We start from the raw sequence: 18113 nt of genomic DNA on the forward strand, positions 1-18113 counted from the left end.
CTCTCATGTCTATCAGCATTTCTAACAAGCCTTGGTGTTTCTTTGAACAAAGGACTTCAAAGTCCGAAACAGACTGCGCAAAAGTGGAGGTTCTCAAAAGCAACATCACTGCAGAGCAAGGATGTACTACCTGAAAACTTGGACCCATCATGAAGAAAGGCTTCCTCCTATAGTAACACCAATATTTAATGCAGAATAAAAACCATCACATCTATTTGTAATTAATGTATTTTCTCTCATGATTGGTCTTAATCTACTTGCCAGAGCTACTGGGATCCATGAACAGCTTGTTCTTTCCTCCCACCAGTTTTTTAGTGAAGTCATACAAAGGCTTTCTACTTACTGCAGGTTGGATTGAACTTGGGATGTAACTTTCCAGTCTTTACCATCAGGAACACCTGAGTGGCTTACTGGCTGGCACTCAGAGCAGGAACACTCTGTTCTGCCTCCTTTAAGGTTAGCTGTCTGATTTTTCAGCTTTAGAAGCTTAGACAGCACAAAAGTTTAAGCTCCTTCCCTCCCCCAATTCCAAGGTTCAGCTAAAGCACACTGTGAAAAGGAAGATGAGAACAACTAGAATAATAGAATCACATGGTTTGTGTTGGAAGGAATTTTAAAGCTCATCCAGTTCCAAGCCCCTGCCACGGGCAGGGACACCTTCCACTAGAGCAGGTTGCTCCAAGCCCCTGTGTCCAACCTGGCCTTGAACACTGCCAGGGCTGGGGCAGCCACAGCTTCTCTGGGCACCCTGTCCCAGCGCCTCAGCACCCTCACAGGGAAGAACCTCTTCCTAATGTCTAATGTAAATCTCCCCTCTGTCAGTTTAAAACCATTCTCCCTTGTCCTGTGACTGCATGCCCTTGTAAAAAGTCCCTCTAGTAGCAGGTTAAGGCTTTTGTTTTGTTTTCTAAATACCTGCATAGATTGGACCTGTCTGAACTTCCTCTGTCTCACTCTATTAGAGGTGCCCATTCGCTACCTTAGAGCAACAGTGATGTTAGCCCCTACATTGAAAGGGCAAACTACCTGCAGATATGCCAATCTGTACACAAACTACTGCCTTGTCCTAGAGTACAGCTCTAAACTGCAGCTCCCGGGAGAGCTACTGAAGCGGACTAAGCCACCGCTTCATGGCATACACTTTTGCTTTTAAGAGGTTCCTAATCATGCCCCCAGCAAAGGCGTTTCAACAAGCAGGAAGGAGAAGGCTGGAGGTTTGAGAGACTGATGTAAACGACTTAGAAAGAGTTGGTGAGGAGGGACAATGAAGATACAATCAGGTTGGAAGCCCTTCACTGGGCGAGGGCTGGGGCAAGGATGCCAGCTTTATGCTTTTGTGAAATTAGAGCTCTGGTGTTTGTGATGGTAATAAAGCCATCTCTATAAAAAAGAATGATGTTGTAACATCAGATACTGACTTCACTGCACACTGAAGCAGAAGTTTGACTGCAATGAGAATTCAATAAATCATGTTTTGTGGAAGGCAATACGAGGCTAACGCCAGGCACCCTAGCTTTGGGCAGCAGCAATATTCACTCCCCTTAGACCACTTTGCTTTCACATGAAATCCCTTCTAACTTAGGCATTAACAAAAGCCCTACAAAGAGTGGCACAGTCCAATAATCTGCATACAATGCACAGTAGAAGCATCTCACTAACCTAAGAACATGTTAGGACTGCTTTTCCTGAATCCTAGTCAGAAGCAAAAAAGATAAAGTGAGAAATCAAATTAATTTGGATGTGTTTCTCCCTACATAAGAAGCAGTCATCTGGAGAGGAACCAAAATGCTGGCTCAGGACTCGCAAGCTTACCTTTGGAGCTTTTATTCCTTAGCAATGGAGGCATTTCCATGGCATCAAGCAGATGGCTAAAATAAGCATCTTTCCTAAATCAAGCAACGTGTGGAAGCCTACAATCTATGTAAGGTATGAAAAAGCTAAACGCAGTAGGAATGAGGGGGTGGGGATGAAGGAAGAAGGAGGAGGAAAACACAGGGGGTGGAGAGTAACACTGGAGAGCAGCAGTGGTCCAGCCCCTCAGAATCTGAAAAGCATCACAGGAGCCTCTGGATAAAGACCAGCCTTAGTAGCAAGGCTTGGAGACAGAGGATTTCTGCTCAGTGATAAAGCATGGTGAGTAGGATTTTTGTGATCTGCCTTATTGTTTGCTCTGGTGCAGTGGCATTTCCTTTGCTCTGACACTCGCAGTGGCTCTGAGGGACTGTTATTTTGGGATGACTGCTCATTTTTGGAGCATTGGTTTTTACTTATTTGTCCATACATCTGACAAGTGTGTGCCTGCATCTATATAAATGCACATCGTATCTCCTTTGGAAGCCAAAATTACTGAAAACAGCCAAAGCTGACAGCATTAACACTTTGCTGTCTGGTACCAACAGGCTGCTGGTCAGAGCAAGTGAAAAATGTCCTGTTTCCTTCTCAGGTACACAGTGGAAATTTCTGCTGCCTTCTCCTAGCAATAGAGTGATGATTTGATAGCTCCCAAGGAAGGAGTTTGTGCTGCCCTTTTGCATCGTGTAATTGGAACATTTCAAGTAGTTATGTTTCTTTCAGCCTCAGGTATAGAAAAAAACTGTGTGAGGGGTGCAGAGGATTTGTCAAAGAAGGAGTCTCCTTTTGTCATGGTCTCAGCCTCCTTCCACCCCACCAAATGCCCCACACAGGGCTGGAGGAAGCACTGGGTGCCCCACAACGGGCTGTGGGGAAGCAGTGGGTGCTGCTGTCCCCCAGGGACCCCTGCTGTCAGCACACAGCAGGTCAGGATGCTGGGACTAGAAACATGGTTAATTCTACTATGGAAAATTCTGAGCTCCACGGAACACTTGCTAGGGCTTAAAGGAAGGGTCAGGCTTCCCTACAGCATATTGCTAATAAGATTAAGCATTTAACCACACATCCTTCTAGTATTCTGCTGGGGAGTGTAAGATTTTACTTTGTGTGCTCAGAGGAATTAAGGTTGGAGAAATTCACACCAATGTACTTTTTGCCAGTTCTCAGTGAGAAAACCATTGCCTGACCTAAATGTATATGCAAATAATTAGGCATCCTGGGTTACCCAAGAGAGGCAAATGATTAAAGGGAATGATAAGATACAGCCACTAAGGATGATGAGGGGAGCACTCCTCACAAGAGGCATGATCTCAATGCAGGTTTGTGTGTCACACAGGCATCTTTAAAAATAAACATTCTTCTGTTTCCTGAATCATGACGTCCGTGATTACATCCTCCAGCCTTTCCACCCTGTTCTTTTCTGTTTTCCAATGGAGATGAGATACTAGCAGGGTAATCAGTTTAAGTGAGAAGATGAGCCTTGCTTTAAAATCCTCTTTGGTTTTCACCGTAAGAACTGTTATGTTTATTTGCTTACCAAAACCAGTGTTACGATAACTGCAGACAGGGTATCACTGTGCTCTAGCAAGGAAGGATTTTATTGCTTTGCAATTAAAAATCAAATTAATAGAATGGAATGTATGCTCATGTTATTAGTATTTCCATTATTAACTATTCTGAGATAGAGTATTAAGGTTTTTGACTGCAAACAAGCAGTCTTATTCCAAACGAATCCTCTCCCCACTTCCTGGGAGCACCAGCTGTTCTTTAGGCATTGCTGACTGATTAGATCCTAAGCATTAAAAATTAGCATTGTCCACTGAGTTTAAAAGTAGCTGTGCCTCTCATCACCTCATGCTTGCTTGCGTTTGCGTTATAGGACTTCCAACTGGTGCCCAGCAAAAATCCTCCTGAGGTATAGTAGGCATAGGAAGGGAGAGCCTCTCAGAGCGCTCCAATCTTCTTCCTTTTTCCACTATAGCATTTCTCAAGAACTATTAAAAACCCCAACATTTAACCTGAAAGTGCATCCATTTTAAGCATAACACATGGCCAAATGCCCAAAGCAGAGATATGCTTTCAGGAAATTTAATTATGCTGCCATTTTTGTTTGGAAAGCAGGGGTAACATTTTCAAAGGCAACTCTGATACTCAGGATCTTAAGTCTGATTGATATGAAGCCACTTCTGGAAAAAGGATTTTGGACTTGCTCCAAACTTGTCTCATAAAACATAAAAGCAATCCACATGGAGTTTTTATCTTCTTTTTAAATTAAAAAACCTAAAAGAGGATGCAATGTTTATCAACTCTTTCATTTAATAAAAGCAAAACGCTTGGAGGGAGGTGGAATTAAGGCTTCAAGTGCCAAGCAGCATTCTGCTTAGCAAGAGACAGCGAGGTACCATCTCCACAACCTGCCAATTTTAAGCATGATCTAAATGTAAAGAAGCAGGAAGAGCACTCCTATCTCCCCTGCAAAATAACAACTGTATTCTGAATTTTGCTTATTTCTACCTCCAAGAGAGACAATTATATATAAATTACACATCAAACAACCAAGTAAGAGTGTCCAAGTCAGCCAGCTGATAAGATTTGGGAATAAATGAGCCTTAGTTATATTTTTATTACTTAAGCAAAAGTAATTTTGAGCCGAACTTGCTGAAGCCAGAGTGTTCATTTGAATTTCCTCTTTGTAACACTATTATTTCCATGTATGCAACCTCGGTGAAGCAGATACTTCTACTCTCCCAATAGGATGATCTTCCTTAGAGTTAGATCCAAGAGTACCGCTATTTTATCTCCTGACACATAAAAGTACAATTTATTTTACCTTTTCTTTGAAGATAACCCAAACGAACCTTTTCACAGTGAGATAAGCCCAAAATACAAAGCAAGTTTCTCCCCATTCCTCCAGAGATGTAAAATTGTAGACAGCTCAGCCTGGCAGAAAGCTTTGGGGGCCTTGGGTAGATGCAAGTCTGACCCCTCTCTTCTCTGACCCATATGATGGAGACAATATTTGGACAGTTTGAATCCTGCCTCCACCCATCTTCCTCTTGCTTCCAGCTCGGCTGCACTCCTCTTTGGCCCTTGTCTGTTGTCCTGGACTTCTTAGGTAAAATTTAGGCCATCTGAACACGGCACTTACTAACCAGAACAGTTACCTAACTCAGTCTTGTTCAGGTCCTCATAACCTAGCACTATAAGCAATTGCTTTGACTGTCCTAAAAGCAAGTCTCGGCCCACAGGAATGTGTTCACCTTCCCATTCTAAAACTTCCATTTACTTCTAGATGGATCACAGACACAGTAAAATTTGTTTCTATGAAAAGACTCAAACAGCCTGCACAGCTGGTATATGTTTGAGCATGAGCAATATTATCCAAATTTAAACCAAAACCTTATTTTCATTACAGTATAAACCCAAATTCCAGATCTAATTGCCTGCTTAGATACTTGTGAAATCCTAAAAGTAAGCAGCTGGTATGATCAAGCCAGATAAACTTACTGTTTACTGTGAATGGCAATTCTGAATGCTGCTGCATTTAAGATCATTGTAAATGACAAACTGTAGCCTATGTAAGATTCAAGGATGTCCTCCATTTAAACATGCACTACATAAGTAACATTAACAAAGAAAACATCCAGAACCTGTTGAAAACAGAACAACCTAGCTTTAGCAGACTGACTGGTAGTTCCCACAGGTTTTTGTTCTTTACAGTGATCTTTAATTGCAAAATGTATTTCCTTTGCAAAGGTGGAAATCAGTCCCTCATATACCCTGTGGAAGAAGAGATATACTGCAAGCTAAGTCTAAGAGGAGAATAATGAAAAAGGACCAGAGACAGGCAATAGTGTAGCCAAGTGCATGGGTCAAGAAATCCCAGAGAAGATGGACCATTTATTAAATGCCTAGAATAATTTTTCATAGAATTTTACATAAGCACTGGAGGGTAACTTCCCCCTACAGCACTTCAATATGTTTCTAACTTCACTGGTACACCTTTTGGGGTTAGAGATATAACTTGTGTCACTGCAGAGGGAAAAAAAAAGGTATCATGGTATAGTCCATTACAACCAAAAGTGCTAAAAGTACTAAGAGATATAGAGAGTGGCATTGCATAAATATTTCTGTTCTGTGTTTGGAAAGAAGCTCACTGATAATGGGTATCACATGAGGATGAAGAGGAACTCATAGGATGGGAAGTTACAAAACGGCATCTGAGATGACTTTGTTAAAAACCCTGCAGGCTCTGCACTCAAAGAGCTGATTGAAATCTTCCCATTCTTGGTGTTCATTTATTTAATAACATTTTTAATGGGGAAGATTCCTGAAGCAGTGCCAGTGTTAAAACAGAATAAGCAGGATGACATGATGAAATAGATACTAATTAGACTGGCATGAATACTGGGGGAAATGGGAAAAAGAATATATGGGATTAGAGACATGAAACAATTAGAATACAAAGTTGGTGACTGTATGTATATTAGATCTTAAAATAATAACAATCAAAAACTCAACACCTAGCTCATTTTTTTGTTCATTATCAAGGGAAACTGAAAAGGTACCATAGGCTGCCATCAGTGTATCTAACATTATTATACTACATATATTCTCAGTACATATGTTATTCAGGCCATTTGGGTTTTCATGTTAAAACTGTTCCCCTAACCTATATAAAAAAGAAGACAGAAGAACAAGCCTTGTAGTTTCTAGACCCAGTTATCAAGCTAGTTCTAAACCAGTTATCAAACCGATAGTTCATTGTGTTTCATATCAAGGAAATACCATTCAAAGATTTCTTTATTCAAAATACTATCTAATGGTATCCAGAATTCTTAGCTTTTATAAGTTTCATACTTGACAATAAAACAAATCCACCTTTAAAGCTTTTTGAATGCATCTACAGAAAAACTTCCCGAGTATGCAATTTCCTACAAAAATTACCCTTGATTAATACTCAGAATGGGCAGACATAGCTGTAGGGCTTCAAAGAGTCCTACATAACATTGTTGGAACACTAGCATTTGCCAAGTCACAGACCTCTAAGGAGCTTCTCAGCAGCAGGACTTCCCACAGGGACACAATACCTACATCAACAACTGCAAAGGACTGAGATGTCAGACGCTTTATTTTGGGGCTATTAATACCTGGTCTTGCAGCAGCTATTTCTGATTGTTTTCACAACTCTGGTGGAGTTCTGTGCACTGAATTTTTTCTCAATCACACCTTGCCTTTCAGAAGAGGAGTATAATCGTGTCCCAGTGACCTATTTCTATTTATGCAAAAGTTTCCTGCAGCATCAGTGAATTCTAGATACCTGACAGTGTGGTAAAATGTTTACTGGCTTTCATTAAGAATGCTCTCCAATACTCACATGCAGCCCCTAATGCAAATAAATGTGCCAACATCTCAATCATACCGATAGACACCCACCCATATGTTTTCCACAGTATCTGTACTCTTGATGTTGACTATTCGCACCTTACCCTTACATTTTCCACCTTTTGTCACTGACCTACATGCAGTTGTTAATATTGCTAATCACCTGCTAGTTTGCAGTTTCTCTGGGAAACAGGCCGTCACTGTAATGGTTGGACTTGGTGATCTTAAAGGTCTTTTCCAACCTAGTTGATTCTATGATTCTATGATCTGCCTGCTAGGGAAGCGCTGCAGGTGACACAACTCCCAGACATACACACCCCCCCGTAGCTTGTGAGGTGTTTGTTGGTCAGAGTGCTGCTGTTCACAGCAGTTCCTGGCAACTGGAAAGCCTCTGGAGGCTGCAGACTGCTGCTACAGTCCAAGGCACACTAAAGACTGCTCTAAGTTGTACTTTCAGAGTGTACAAAGGCCAGGCTTGGTGCTGAATGTAAAGTCTCCCTGGCTGTCTTTGTACTGTGTGCAGATCTGGATCCACAGATCTGATCTGAGATTGTTCTCAAGGGAGTATTGGTGATTTTTCACTTAATTAGAGCAGTTACATATGATTTATCAAGGAGTGCTAGAGAGAGCATTGTGTTGTTTGTATGTGCTGCAGAGTTCAATGGCTCCAAGTGATTTTTGTTGCATCTAAACAATTCAAAACAAGATAAATCATTAACTGAGGCTTCATTAAGGAAAGATCCAAGCACATTCTTTCATGAGCAGGACTTGGAGGCTTTGTCCTGCTCCCTACCCAGTAAAAATCTGGTTTCTCCAACAGCTTTTCGGAAGTGCTTGCTTCTTCCCTGACCTACCTTTATGTAACTCCATTGAGTTACTCAATATTCAAGTTGATACAAGCCAGGAAAGGATCAGATCTGTCAATGAAATAACTGCTAGAAAACTAAAAGCATCATGGCTAAAATAATTAATGACTAATTAGATTTATGAGAACATAAACCAGATTCAGTACCAAACCATACAGACATAGGCAGAGTCCAAAACTGGCATTGATATAAGTAATAAGAGTATTTTTAGAAACAGTTAAGTAATGCACAATGCAGATTCAATGTGGAAATGCGTCAGTGTGCTACACTGGCCTTTGTAAACTGGAAATGACACTTCTGTTATAATTAACAGTGATTTTCAGTGTGGCATTTTTGATGTTTTACAATGAAAGCGGTAGTGCAGAAAAGGATGCATTATGCTCAGGAGGAAGCAAACACAATAGTTCAGTTTCAGCATGCTTTCCACAGTAGTACCAAGGTTTATGGATTTTCTATTCATAGGTAAGGATTAATTTAATATAAAGTGAGCACCATGTGTCAAATGTTTGATCCATTTTCTCAGCTTGATCCACCTTGAGCTCTTTGTCTTCCTCAAAGACACAGATTTATGAACTGCTGCCTCCCTGATGCACACACTTGCATGTTTAAGTTCCTCAGGCATTGCTTTTCATTGATGCCTCTTCCACTTTTGGAATAGGACCTCTATCTGGTTAAAAGCCCCCCTGAGGTCATAACCCTAAACCCCAAACCCCCTCATTTCTAACAGAGGAAATGTTCTCTGAGCCTCAACTACCAACCCGTAATGCATACAGTCTTCTTTATGTAACTCCATTGACTTACTCAATATTCCAGTAGATACAAGGCAGGAAAGGATCTTCCAGCCACACCTTCAGTTTCTCATGCAATACCATGACTCGGTGATGGAAATTTCTGGTGACAAACAAATCCAATTCTATTAAGGTTTAATATCCATCCCTCTGTTGTCCAGTTGTTTTTGAAGTTCACGAGTGCTTGTCACCAACCTCACAATATTTTTCTTCTGCTGCTTTTGTTACAGAAACAGATGTGAAGAAGCAGGATGGAGCTCAAGAGAGGCAAGACCTTCATAAAATCCAGTGTGCAACATGAGAAAGGGCCACCAGTGCTCACAGTTCCTATAAACAAAGACAATACAGGGAAAGACAGAACGGCAGCTCTGGAGGGAAACCAAAGTGTAGCTGAAGTCCAGCTGGCGTGTTTGGCCACACACAAGAACTACAGATTTTCCACCAGAGCAACAAGGAATGGAGCTGGTGACCACAGCCTGGAAAAATCATCTGGGTCCTCCTACAAACTTGTAAGGAAGAGTAAAACCCATGATTGTGTTGCTGAGGCAGACAAAACAGAGCATTGCAGCTCCAGCAGCAGGGCTGGTGAGGAAGGGTTTTCTGGAAAGGGTAAGGGACAGCTTGTGAATAGCATCAGCTTTTCGGGGATGTCCAGCTCCAGCAGTAAGAAAGAGTGTGTTGTCAGCCCCAGCCAGTCTGCATGCAGCAGCCAGATGATCGATTACAGGAACTTTGTGCCACAGGTGCCTTTTGTACCAGCTGTCGCAAAAACCATTCCCAGGAAGAGGATCTCCCTCAAGAGATCTAAGAAAGGGCTGAGAGATATATTCCATATAAGAAAAAACAAACCAGACAGCCTCACATTCCTGGTGGAGAAGGACAAGAATCTGTCTTCTCCAGCCTGCAAGAGCGAGCTGTCTGGGAGTCTTGCGAATTACCTTTTCAAGTCTGGAGAAAGCTTTGCAGCTGATTGCTTGTCCCAAGACTGCTCAGACAGTGAACTGCAGTCTGACTCTTCCTATGACTGCTGCAACACTCTGTGTGAAGATGTTGCCTCTCTGAAGAGCTTTGACTCCCTCACTGGCTGTGGGGAAATCTTTGCTGATGAGAGCTCTGCTCACCTGGAGCTGGAGAACAGCAAAGAAGTTCTGCTGAGGCGAAGCAAGCACAAAGACAGCCCTGCCATGGGCTCTTTCCAAGGGGGGGTGGAGCAGCTGGCCTCTCCTGGCCAGAATGAGACTGTTGAATTTGCAAAATTTTGGGATAACATCAACAAATCAGTGAGGCTGCATCAGAGTGCTCTGTTTGATAAGAAGGTAGTGAAGGTACCTGGTCCTGATGTGGAAACAGCTAGAAGCCAGGCCGCTGCGTCTGTGACAGTCCCCCAGGTGTCGCCTGATGAAGATGGTGACAATTCCAAAGAGAGCTCCACAGAAACAGGAACGCCAAAAAGTGACAACCAGGAATCCATATCCACAAGTGATGAGGGCTACTATGATTCATTCTCTCCTGGACAAGATGATGAAATGAAGGAAGCTCAGACTCCTGGGGTCCCAAGTAGATTTCCAAGAGACAGCTACAGTGGAGATGCCCTTTATGAGCTCTTCTATGACCCAAATGAAGTAAAAATAAACTCAGTCCTAGACGATGACTTGTGTGCATCTGAAAGCTTTTCAGAACAAGCCATTGAAATCCCTTTGTCCATTTACAGCTTTCATGTTGGAGCCGAGGAGAACTTGGCTTCCCAACCGGCTCTAGACATTATCAGCCAGGGTTTTTTCCACAGCACATGGAAAGGCAAAGAGTGTTTGCTAAAGCTCTGTGATACTGAGCTTTCACTGACCATGGGGATCATAAACTGGCTGCGTAAACATGCAGGACTCGTTTCCTCCCCTGACTCTCCTCAGAGTGCTCAATCACAGCCAGAAAAGCCTAATGATTCATCAATCCCACCCAGTCCCAGTCCAGAGCAAAAAGTGAGCATAGAAGGTCAGCAGGAGAAACCAAGCAAGGAAGAATTGAATACATTTAACCTATGTGTGTCCGTGGATGAAAGCAAGCATGCAACCCAGGCTTCCTCAGAAAGCATTGCTGAAAGAGACCACAGCCTAGACTCTTGCCACAACACATCTAATCCGGATTTCCAAGGAAGGGAAGAGAATCACCACAAGGATTCACCTGCAGTGCCTGGGAATGTGGAAACTACCAGAGCACCAAACTATGCACCACAATCTCTGGATAATGGAGACAATCTGCAGACATCTTCAACTGAGAATGAGAAGGCGACAATTTCAGAAGGATGTGAGACACCCAGAGATAAAAACCCACTGCCAGAAAAGCCGAGCAGAGAGAGTGGCTCTCAGAGCTCTGAAACCCCTTTGTTAGATGATAATAACGAAGTAGAGTCGTGTTACTCCTACAAGACTGCTGCGACCTCACTCCTGGATCCCCTGGAGAGGGAGGACAGAAATAAACCAATGTATCACTCTGTCTCTATCTCCTGTGACAAACCGCTGCAGCCTCTTACTCTCAGACACTTCCAGAGCTACATTAGCCCCACACCAACAGAGAGCAGCCCTAACATAGTGCAGCTCTTAGAGCGCTGTGTAACACAAGTGGCATCATTAAAAATCAGCTACGAAAACAAGCACCTGGAAGACAAATGCATTGGCAATGAAATGAACAGTATCATTCGTAAGATATCTCACTACAAAAACAAGTTACTGTTGCAAAATGAATGCAACTGCATTGCCCAAAATCCAGAATACTCCAGTATTCCTAGCACAAACCAATACAACTACGAGACAAGTTCCCAATCCGGCAGTCTGTATCATTTGAAGGAAAATGGGGAGCAAATTTACTCTGAAGACCAGAAAAGCAGAGCAAAAATCCTAGATGAGATCACTAGAAGCAAGATGAACTTTGAATATACCCAGCTAAATAATCAAGCACTCTGCTGCTTAAAAGACTTTACTTTTGACCTCAGTCCAAGTGACTCTGCCCCTGCTACAACTCTTAGTAGACCAACATTTTTACCTCTCTTCAACTCTGTCTGCTCAGACATACCTGCTGCTTTGTCGCAAGCTTCCTGCAGCACCACCATCTCTCGAGTTGACCCGATGCAGCCCAAGGAGCCCCAGCACTGCAGCCCAGGGCTGTGGAGTTACGCAGAGACTCCCTGCCGGGGCATGACTCAATTGGGTGCTCTGTCCCCTCACCTAGAGGCAGCGAGCCCGGACACAGCAGTGACAGGGAGGAACCACCAGTAACACACCTGCATTGAGAAGGTGAGTGCTTAGGGGAAGTCTGAAATTAAAGGTGAAATAAGTAAGATCTGTTCCATTTTCACAGAGGGACAGTTGGAGGCTGATACGTACTCAGGGTTTCCCAGTTTTCTAGTTTCATTGTTTCTAACCTTCACTTCAGCGTGGTAGTTAAGAGTAACTGGAAATTAACTTGCACAAACCAGGGGCCTCATACAGCAGGTGTCACATTCACTGAGTCTTACAAGTCCCATGCAAAGGTTGAAGCCCCATCTTCCACCAAGGTGCAGCAGTTTTCATACCAGCTGAAGTAGGGAAAATTTTTCCTCTTGCACTCCAGTTTGGAACAACATTGGTGGATATGGCTGCCTGGCCACAGACTGCCAGCTTTCAGCTCAGATTTCTCACTACCAGGTTATGGAATCATAGAATCATAGAATAGTTTATGATGGAAAGGACCTTAAGATCATCTGGTTCCAAACCCCTGCCATGGGCAGGGACACTTTCGATTAGACCATGTTGCTCAAGGCCCTGTCCAACCTGGCCTTGACACTTCCAAGGATGGAGCATTTACTACTTCTTTGGGCGACCTGTTCCAGTGCCTCACCACCCTCACAGAAAAGAACTTCTTCCTTATATCTAACCTGAACTTCCCCTGTTTAAGCCCATTCCCCCTTGTCCTATCACTATAGTCCCTGATGACGAGTCCCTCACCAGCATTTTTGTAGGCTCCCTTCGGACACTGGAAGCTGCTCTGAGGTCTCCATGCAGCTTCTCTTCTCCAGGCTGAACAGCCCCAGTTTTCTCAGCCTCTCTTCATATGGGAGATGCTCCAGCCCCCTGATCATCCTAATAATTACCTCTGAAATTAGAAATTCAGTACAGGCACGGAAAGGTTTGTGGTCACAGCCAGTGTGTGTAAGAAACCAGTGCCAGGCACAGCTTTTTAGGGTTAGAACAGCAGATCAATGTATGCATTGGACTGATATTCGTAATTTGTTGTGAATATTAATCCACAGGGTACTGCTAAGAATATCCCTGCCTTCGCAGGCTAGGAACACAAAGGGATTCTAATTCTGAGGAGTTGCTTTCTGGTAGAAACAGAGAAGGGAGTCATAGCTGCATGGCTGTCAGAAGTGGTAGCAGACTGTGCTACCTTGATACTGTACAAGACATACCACAAGCAGACTTTCCTGGACTCGGGGCACTTTCTAGTGCAGTGTATCAAACGGCAGCTGCTGTATGCCGCCATGTGTCAGCCCTGATACTACCTGCGATGTCAGTATTATAGTTGGTATTACGTTATAGTATGATAGCAATTCACATGCTGTCACCTGAGTCCCAGAGAGAAGGCAATGCAAGTTTTTCCAAAAGGCATCTGCTGGTATTTGAAAGAAGTTTCTCTATTTTATAATATAGATGGAATTTGCATACTCATGAAGTGACTTTGAGGAATGGTCTCATTTCAAGGAATCATTTCACTACAGGCTTGCCGTTTCTTACAATTTCCTAGAAAATAATTAAAATGCATTTAAACTGGTTAAACGAAATGGTGGTGACAGATACAAACACTGCCATGTGACTGAGTTTTCCCACCCAGTTTCTTCTTGCCTGCCCACAGTAACAGATGGCCTACAGGTTTGCCGGAAATTTACATCTTTTGGAAGGTGACTCAGGATCTTTTCCTTAATCACGGGGGTGGTACTGTAAGAGAGTCAATAGATAAACATGGTGTTACCTCTGAATCCATGGAGACAGACAGCACTGAGAAACACTCCTACGCTGGACATGACTGTGCAAACCCAAGAGCTTATACATGAATAATGCTCCCAGATTCACTGTTTTAAAATCTCAGGAACTGTGAGAGAAATGACAGATCCAGAGGTGGCTTTTGCTTTGTCCCTCAGAACAAATGCTGCATAAGCAGCTCCTATGCAGCCCCTGCTACTCCCATGGGCTCCCAGGCCCGACCTGTAGGGGCTGGGAAGAAGGTCAACTTTCTTGCCATTCATTACAAGGCAGAGGAAAAGCTGATATCAAAAGCCATTAATATCTCCAGGTTTTGTCACCCCATCTCTGCATGTCCCAGTACCCACAGTAACAAATGAGCTGATCATCTCTGCTCCAGCCAGTGTGCAGGGTTCCCCTGAGCTACATCTGGTCTCCGGGGCTTCTGTACCCTGAATACAGACACACAACTGTGATGAAGAATGATATAAAAAGTGACACTTCCAGCTCCTTTTCCATTTCTCCCCTCCCTGGCATGTTAGAGAGAAATTTGCAAAGGCCTAGTGTCTGAGTTTACCAGGAATTTGAACCCTGATGGTAAAGGAACCCCAGTGGCAAATGGCATCCTTACATGAGGATGTAGGAGGATTATGTAGAACATGGAAATTACCTGTATGAAGTGCAATGAAAGGCATCATTTTCATGCTACAGTATCAAAAGGCTAGGACTGAGGAAGTGAATGCAGTCCATCTGTTGAATATGGGGAGGATTCCTAGATTTATATATTCGTGGACCAGCAGAAACCAAGCTGCAGAAAATTATGTTTTCAACTGGATGTTTTCTAGTAGGAAACTTCATTCTCAACAAGGGAACACTGTCCTAGAGCAGTGCATTGGGATGTCTTTTCCTGACTGTTAAAATCTCTGGAACTAACTTAACAGACAGACAACACTGCACACCATAGCAACTGGACACGGGCAGAACAAAGCACTCTGTGCAAACAACAGTGTTTCAGACCACTGAGCCATTTCTACCACTTAAAGGGGTTTGAACTGCATCTTCCATTAACTGATAGATGTGGCAGAGCAATAGAAGCCACGTGTGCTCCCAACAATATGTGCTCACTTCATTCAAATGCAGAACTGCCACATGATGTACCAGTTGAAGCTTCTGGATGTGTTTCAGTGATAGCACTAAAAGGAGTGCATTGCAATAAGCTTGCCCTCAGGTCACAAAAAAATAGATAACTGTCAGTCAAAGAGGGATTGCCATAATGGCTAGGGCAGCTGCAGATAAAAGAAGACAGTATGGCATATGTGATTGCTCTTATCAAGGAACTGAGATTCGGAAGCAGAAGCATGGCAGGGGGCTTGGAACTAGATGATCTTAAGGTTCTTTCCAACCCCAACTATTCTATGATTCTATGAAAATACAGCCTAGATGCTGCAAAGTGACAGAGGAATGTGTATCTGACCCTCACCAAATGAAGGGCTACTTGCAGCCTAGGCAATTTCTGTAACGCTTTTTATTCCCTTCTGGTTCAGCTTTATTCTTTTTGTCTTAAATAAGGTTGGATTTCTCCCAGAGAGATGTTTCTCTATCTGCCAGGTATAGGGAAAGCAGGCTGCAATATCTGGATTTGATGAAAAGGAAAAGCAGAATGGAGTCTCATCTGCTTATGGGCAATTGTCTGATAAACTATGGCATTATTTCTTGAAATGGGCAGAGAGATGCCTTAAGAGGTGAAAAAATAAAGGCAGAATCCCTCTGCATGCAGCAGGGAAAGAGTACGGTAATACATTCAAAGCCTGGGGTAAGAAATCCATCCATTTCCATGCTCCCTCCATGGCATAGCAAAGAGGTCATCTCTCAAGTCTCACATGATGACATGTAAACCCAGTGAATTGCAGAGACAGCCAGCACATTTTCTACACTGGAAATGCCTCTGGCTCTGAAACATACACCTTTATAATGTGGGTTGCCTAGATCCATCTTGCACTGAACCAGCTATTGAAATCTCATCTGACAGCCCACCGGCCACACACACGCACGTACACACATGCTCCTGTTCGCACAAATGCATCACAGAGTACAAATGTCCTGTTTGTCACATATGGTGCAACAGAAGCAAAAAGCTAGAGACACAGGTGACAGGCCACTGCCTCTGCTAATGTATTTGAGTGTTAGTCACCATGTGCCCAGATACGTGGGGTAAATGCTAAATGAAACAATTTTCTCCTTCATTAAACACTGTTGCTTCTGGACTTGGCTCTGTCTCACCGTACTGTCTTCATGGGACTTTGTCATCAATGCTCACTCCCCAAAATCAGAATGCTGTCAGGAGTAAGAAACGTTCTTGCCAGCTTATTTGCTAGAGAAGGGTTTTTCAACGCAGCTATCAGCACAGATGATCTCTTAAATGGCAGATGCACTATAATGTTGTTAAATGTGTTTCATTTTAAAACTGAAGAGATTGATTTGCTGCTTTACCCTCTATTGCAGTAGGATGGTTTCCATGGAAACAGTCTTATCGGGACTCTATTTTTCCCCTGTTGACAACAGTACAGAAAGCTAAATTCTCATCTTCATTGCACCAGCATAAATGTGAAGCTGGGGGAACGATTCCCAGATTTAACCCTGAGAGTAGAAGTTGGCTCCCAGTCTCCTTAGCCTTGAGCTTGAGATTTTCAGGGGGGTGGCAATGGTGGGAAAGAAGAAAAGGGAAAACAGTTTCTGTGGACAGCAGCATGGGCAAAGGGACAGGACATAGGAAACAAACACAGTGCCTTTGCATGAGGAATGGGGAGAAGTCAAGGCAGAATGCAAACAAATGAACTGCTTACTCCGAGGCTTAGTATCTTGCCTGAGAACTGCAAAAACACAAGTCAGGTTTTGGCTATCGAGACTTTATAATAAGCTGCATGAGATTGGGCCAAATATCACCCCACTTGTTTAAATGAAGGAATGAATCAGTTGTTACCACTCTGGAGAAAACCTGCTTCGCTTCTGTTTTACTGTGATGGACAGGAAGGCATAAGGGTGGGAAGAAGGGGAAAGTGACAGACTAGTATCCAGTTACAGAGCAGGCTTCTTCATTTGAACAAGAGACAATTTTGCCCAGTTTGGAGTACAGTCATAGAGACACTGAATGCAAAGCAGAACCTCAGCTTAAGAATCATAAAATCATAGAATGGTTTGGGTTGTAAGGGACCTTAAAGCTCATCCAGTTCCAACCCCTGCCATGGGCAGGGACACCTTCCACTAGAGCAGGTTGCTCCAAGCCCCTGTGTCCAACCTGGCCTTGAGCACTGCCAGGGATGGGGCAGCCACAGCTTCTCTGGGCACCCTGTGCCAGGGCCTCAATGCCCTCACAGGGAAGAACTTCTGCCTAATGTCTAATCTAAATCTCCCCTCTGTCAGTTTAAAGCCATTCCCCCTTGTCCTGTCACTACAGGCCCTTGTCAAAAGCCTCTCTCCAGGTTTCTTGTAGCCCCTTTAGGCACTGGCGCTGCTCTAAGGTCTCCCCTTAAGGAGCCTTCTCTTCTCCAGGCTGCACCAGCCCAGCTCTCTCAGCCTGGCTCCAGAGCAGAGCTGCTCCAGCCCTCACAGCATCTCCGTGGCCTCCTCTGGACTCACTCCAACAGCTCCACATCCCTCTTGTGTTATTGCCCCAGAGCTGGACACAGGACTGCAGGGGGGGTCTCACCAGAGCGCAGTAGAGAGGGAAAATCCCCTCCCTTGACCTGCTGCTCACACTCTGGGGATGCAGCCCAGCACACAGGCAGTTTCTGGGCTCAAGTGCACACTGCCGGGTCATGGGGAGCTTCTTGTCAAGCACCATCCCCCAAGTCCTTCTCCTCAGGGCTGGTCTCCATCCATTCTCTGTCCAGCCTGTATTTGTGCTTGGGTTTGCCTCCACCCAGGTGCAGGACCTTGTACCTGGCCTTGTTGAACCTCATGAGGTTCACAGGATTAATTATTCAGGATTAAGGATTTTTGTCCCCCCTTCGCCCCTTTGTTATGTTTTTCCAAATTACAGACAAGAGAGGGGAAAATATCAAGCCAAGGTGCTTTTCTGGGCTGTAATACGCAACCAGGGAGATGTCTGCAGAGAAATCAATGGCAAAACAAATTCTGACTTTGGTAAGGATGGGGAGGGAGCCTTATTTACAGCAGGAGACACTAGGAAAAAACAGTGCATCTGAAATTTTCACACTTCCAGCTTTTCAAGA

The 18113-nt window shown here is 43.7% G+C and overlaps 1 protein-coding gene across 1 annotated transcript in view; it reads left to right on the forward strand.

Moving 5' to 3' along the window:
• Positions 1 to 2016: 2016 nt before the first annotated feature.
• The window catches only part of AMER3 (APC membrane recruitment protein 3), a 35780-nt gene continuing 19683 nt past the window's right edge, over positions 2017 to 18113 (forward strand). Inside the window, exons 1-2 of the mRNA XM_030496349.1 lie at positions 2017 to 2133; positions 9121 to 12177. Of these exons, the coding sequence (XP_030352209.1) occupies positions 9142 to 12159 (3018 nt within the window). The 5' untranslated portion in view covers positions 2017 to 2133; positions 9121 to 9141 and the 3' untranslated portion in view covers positions 12160 to 12177. The remainder of the gene's footprint in view (positions 2134 to 9120; positions 12178 to 18113) is intronic.

The sequence above is a fragment of the Strigops habroptila genome, chromosome 8, assembly GCF_004027225.2.
Source record: "Strigops habroptila isolate Jane chromosome 8, bStrHab1.2.pri, whole genome shotgun sequence".
NCBI lineage: Eukaryota > Metazoa > Chordata > Aves > Psittaciformes > Psittacidae > Strigops > Strigops habroptila.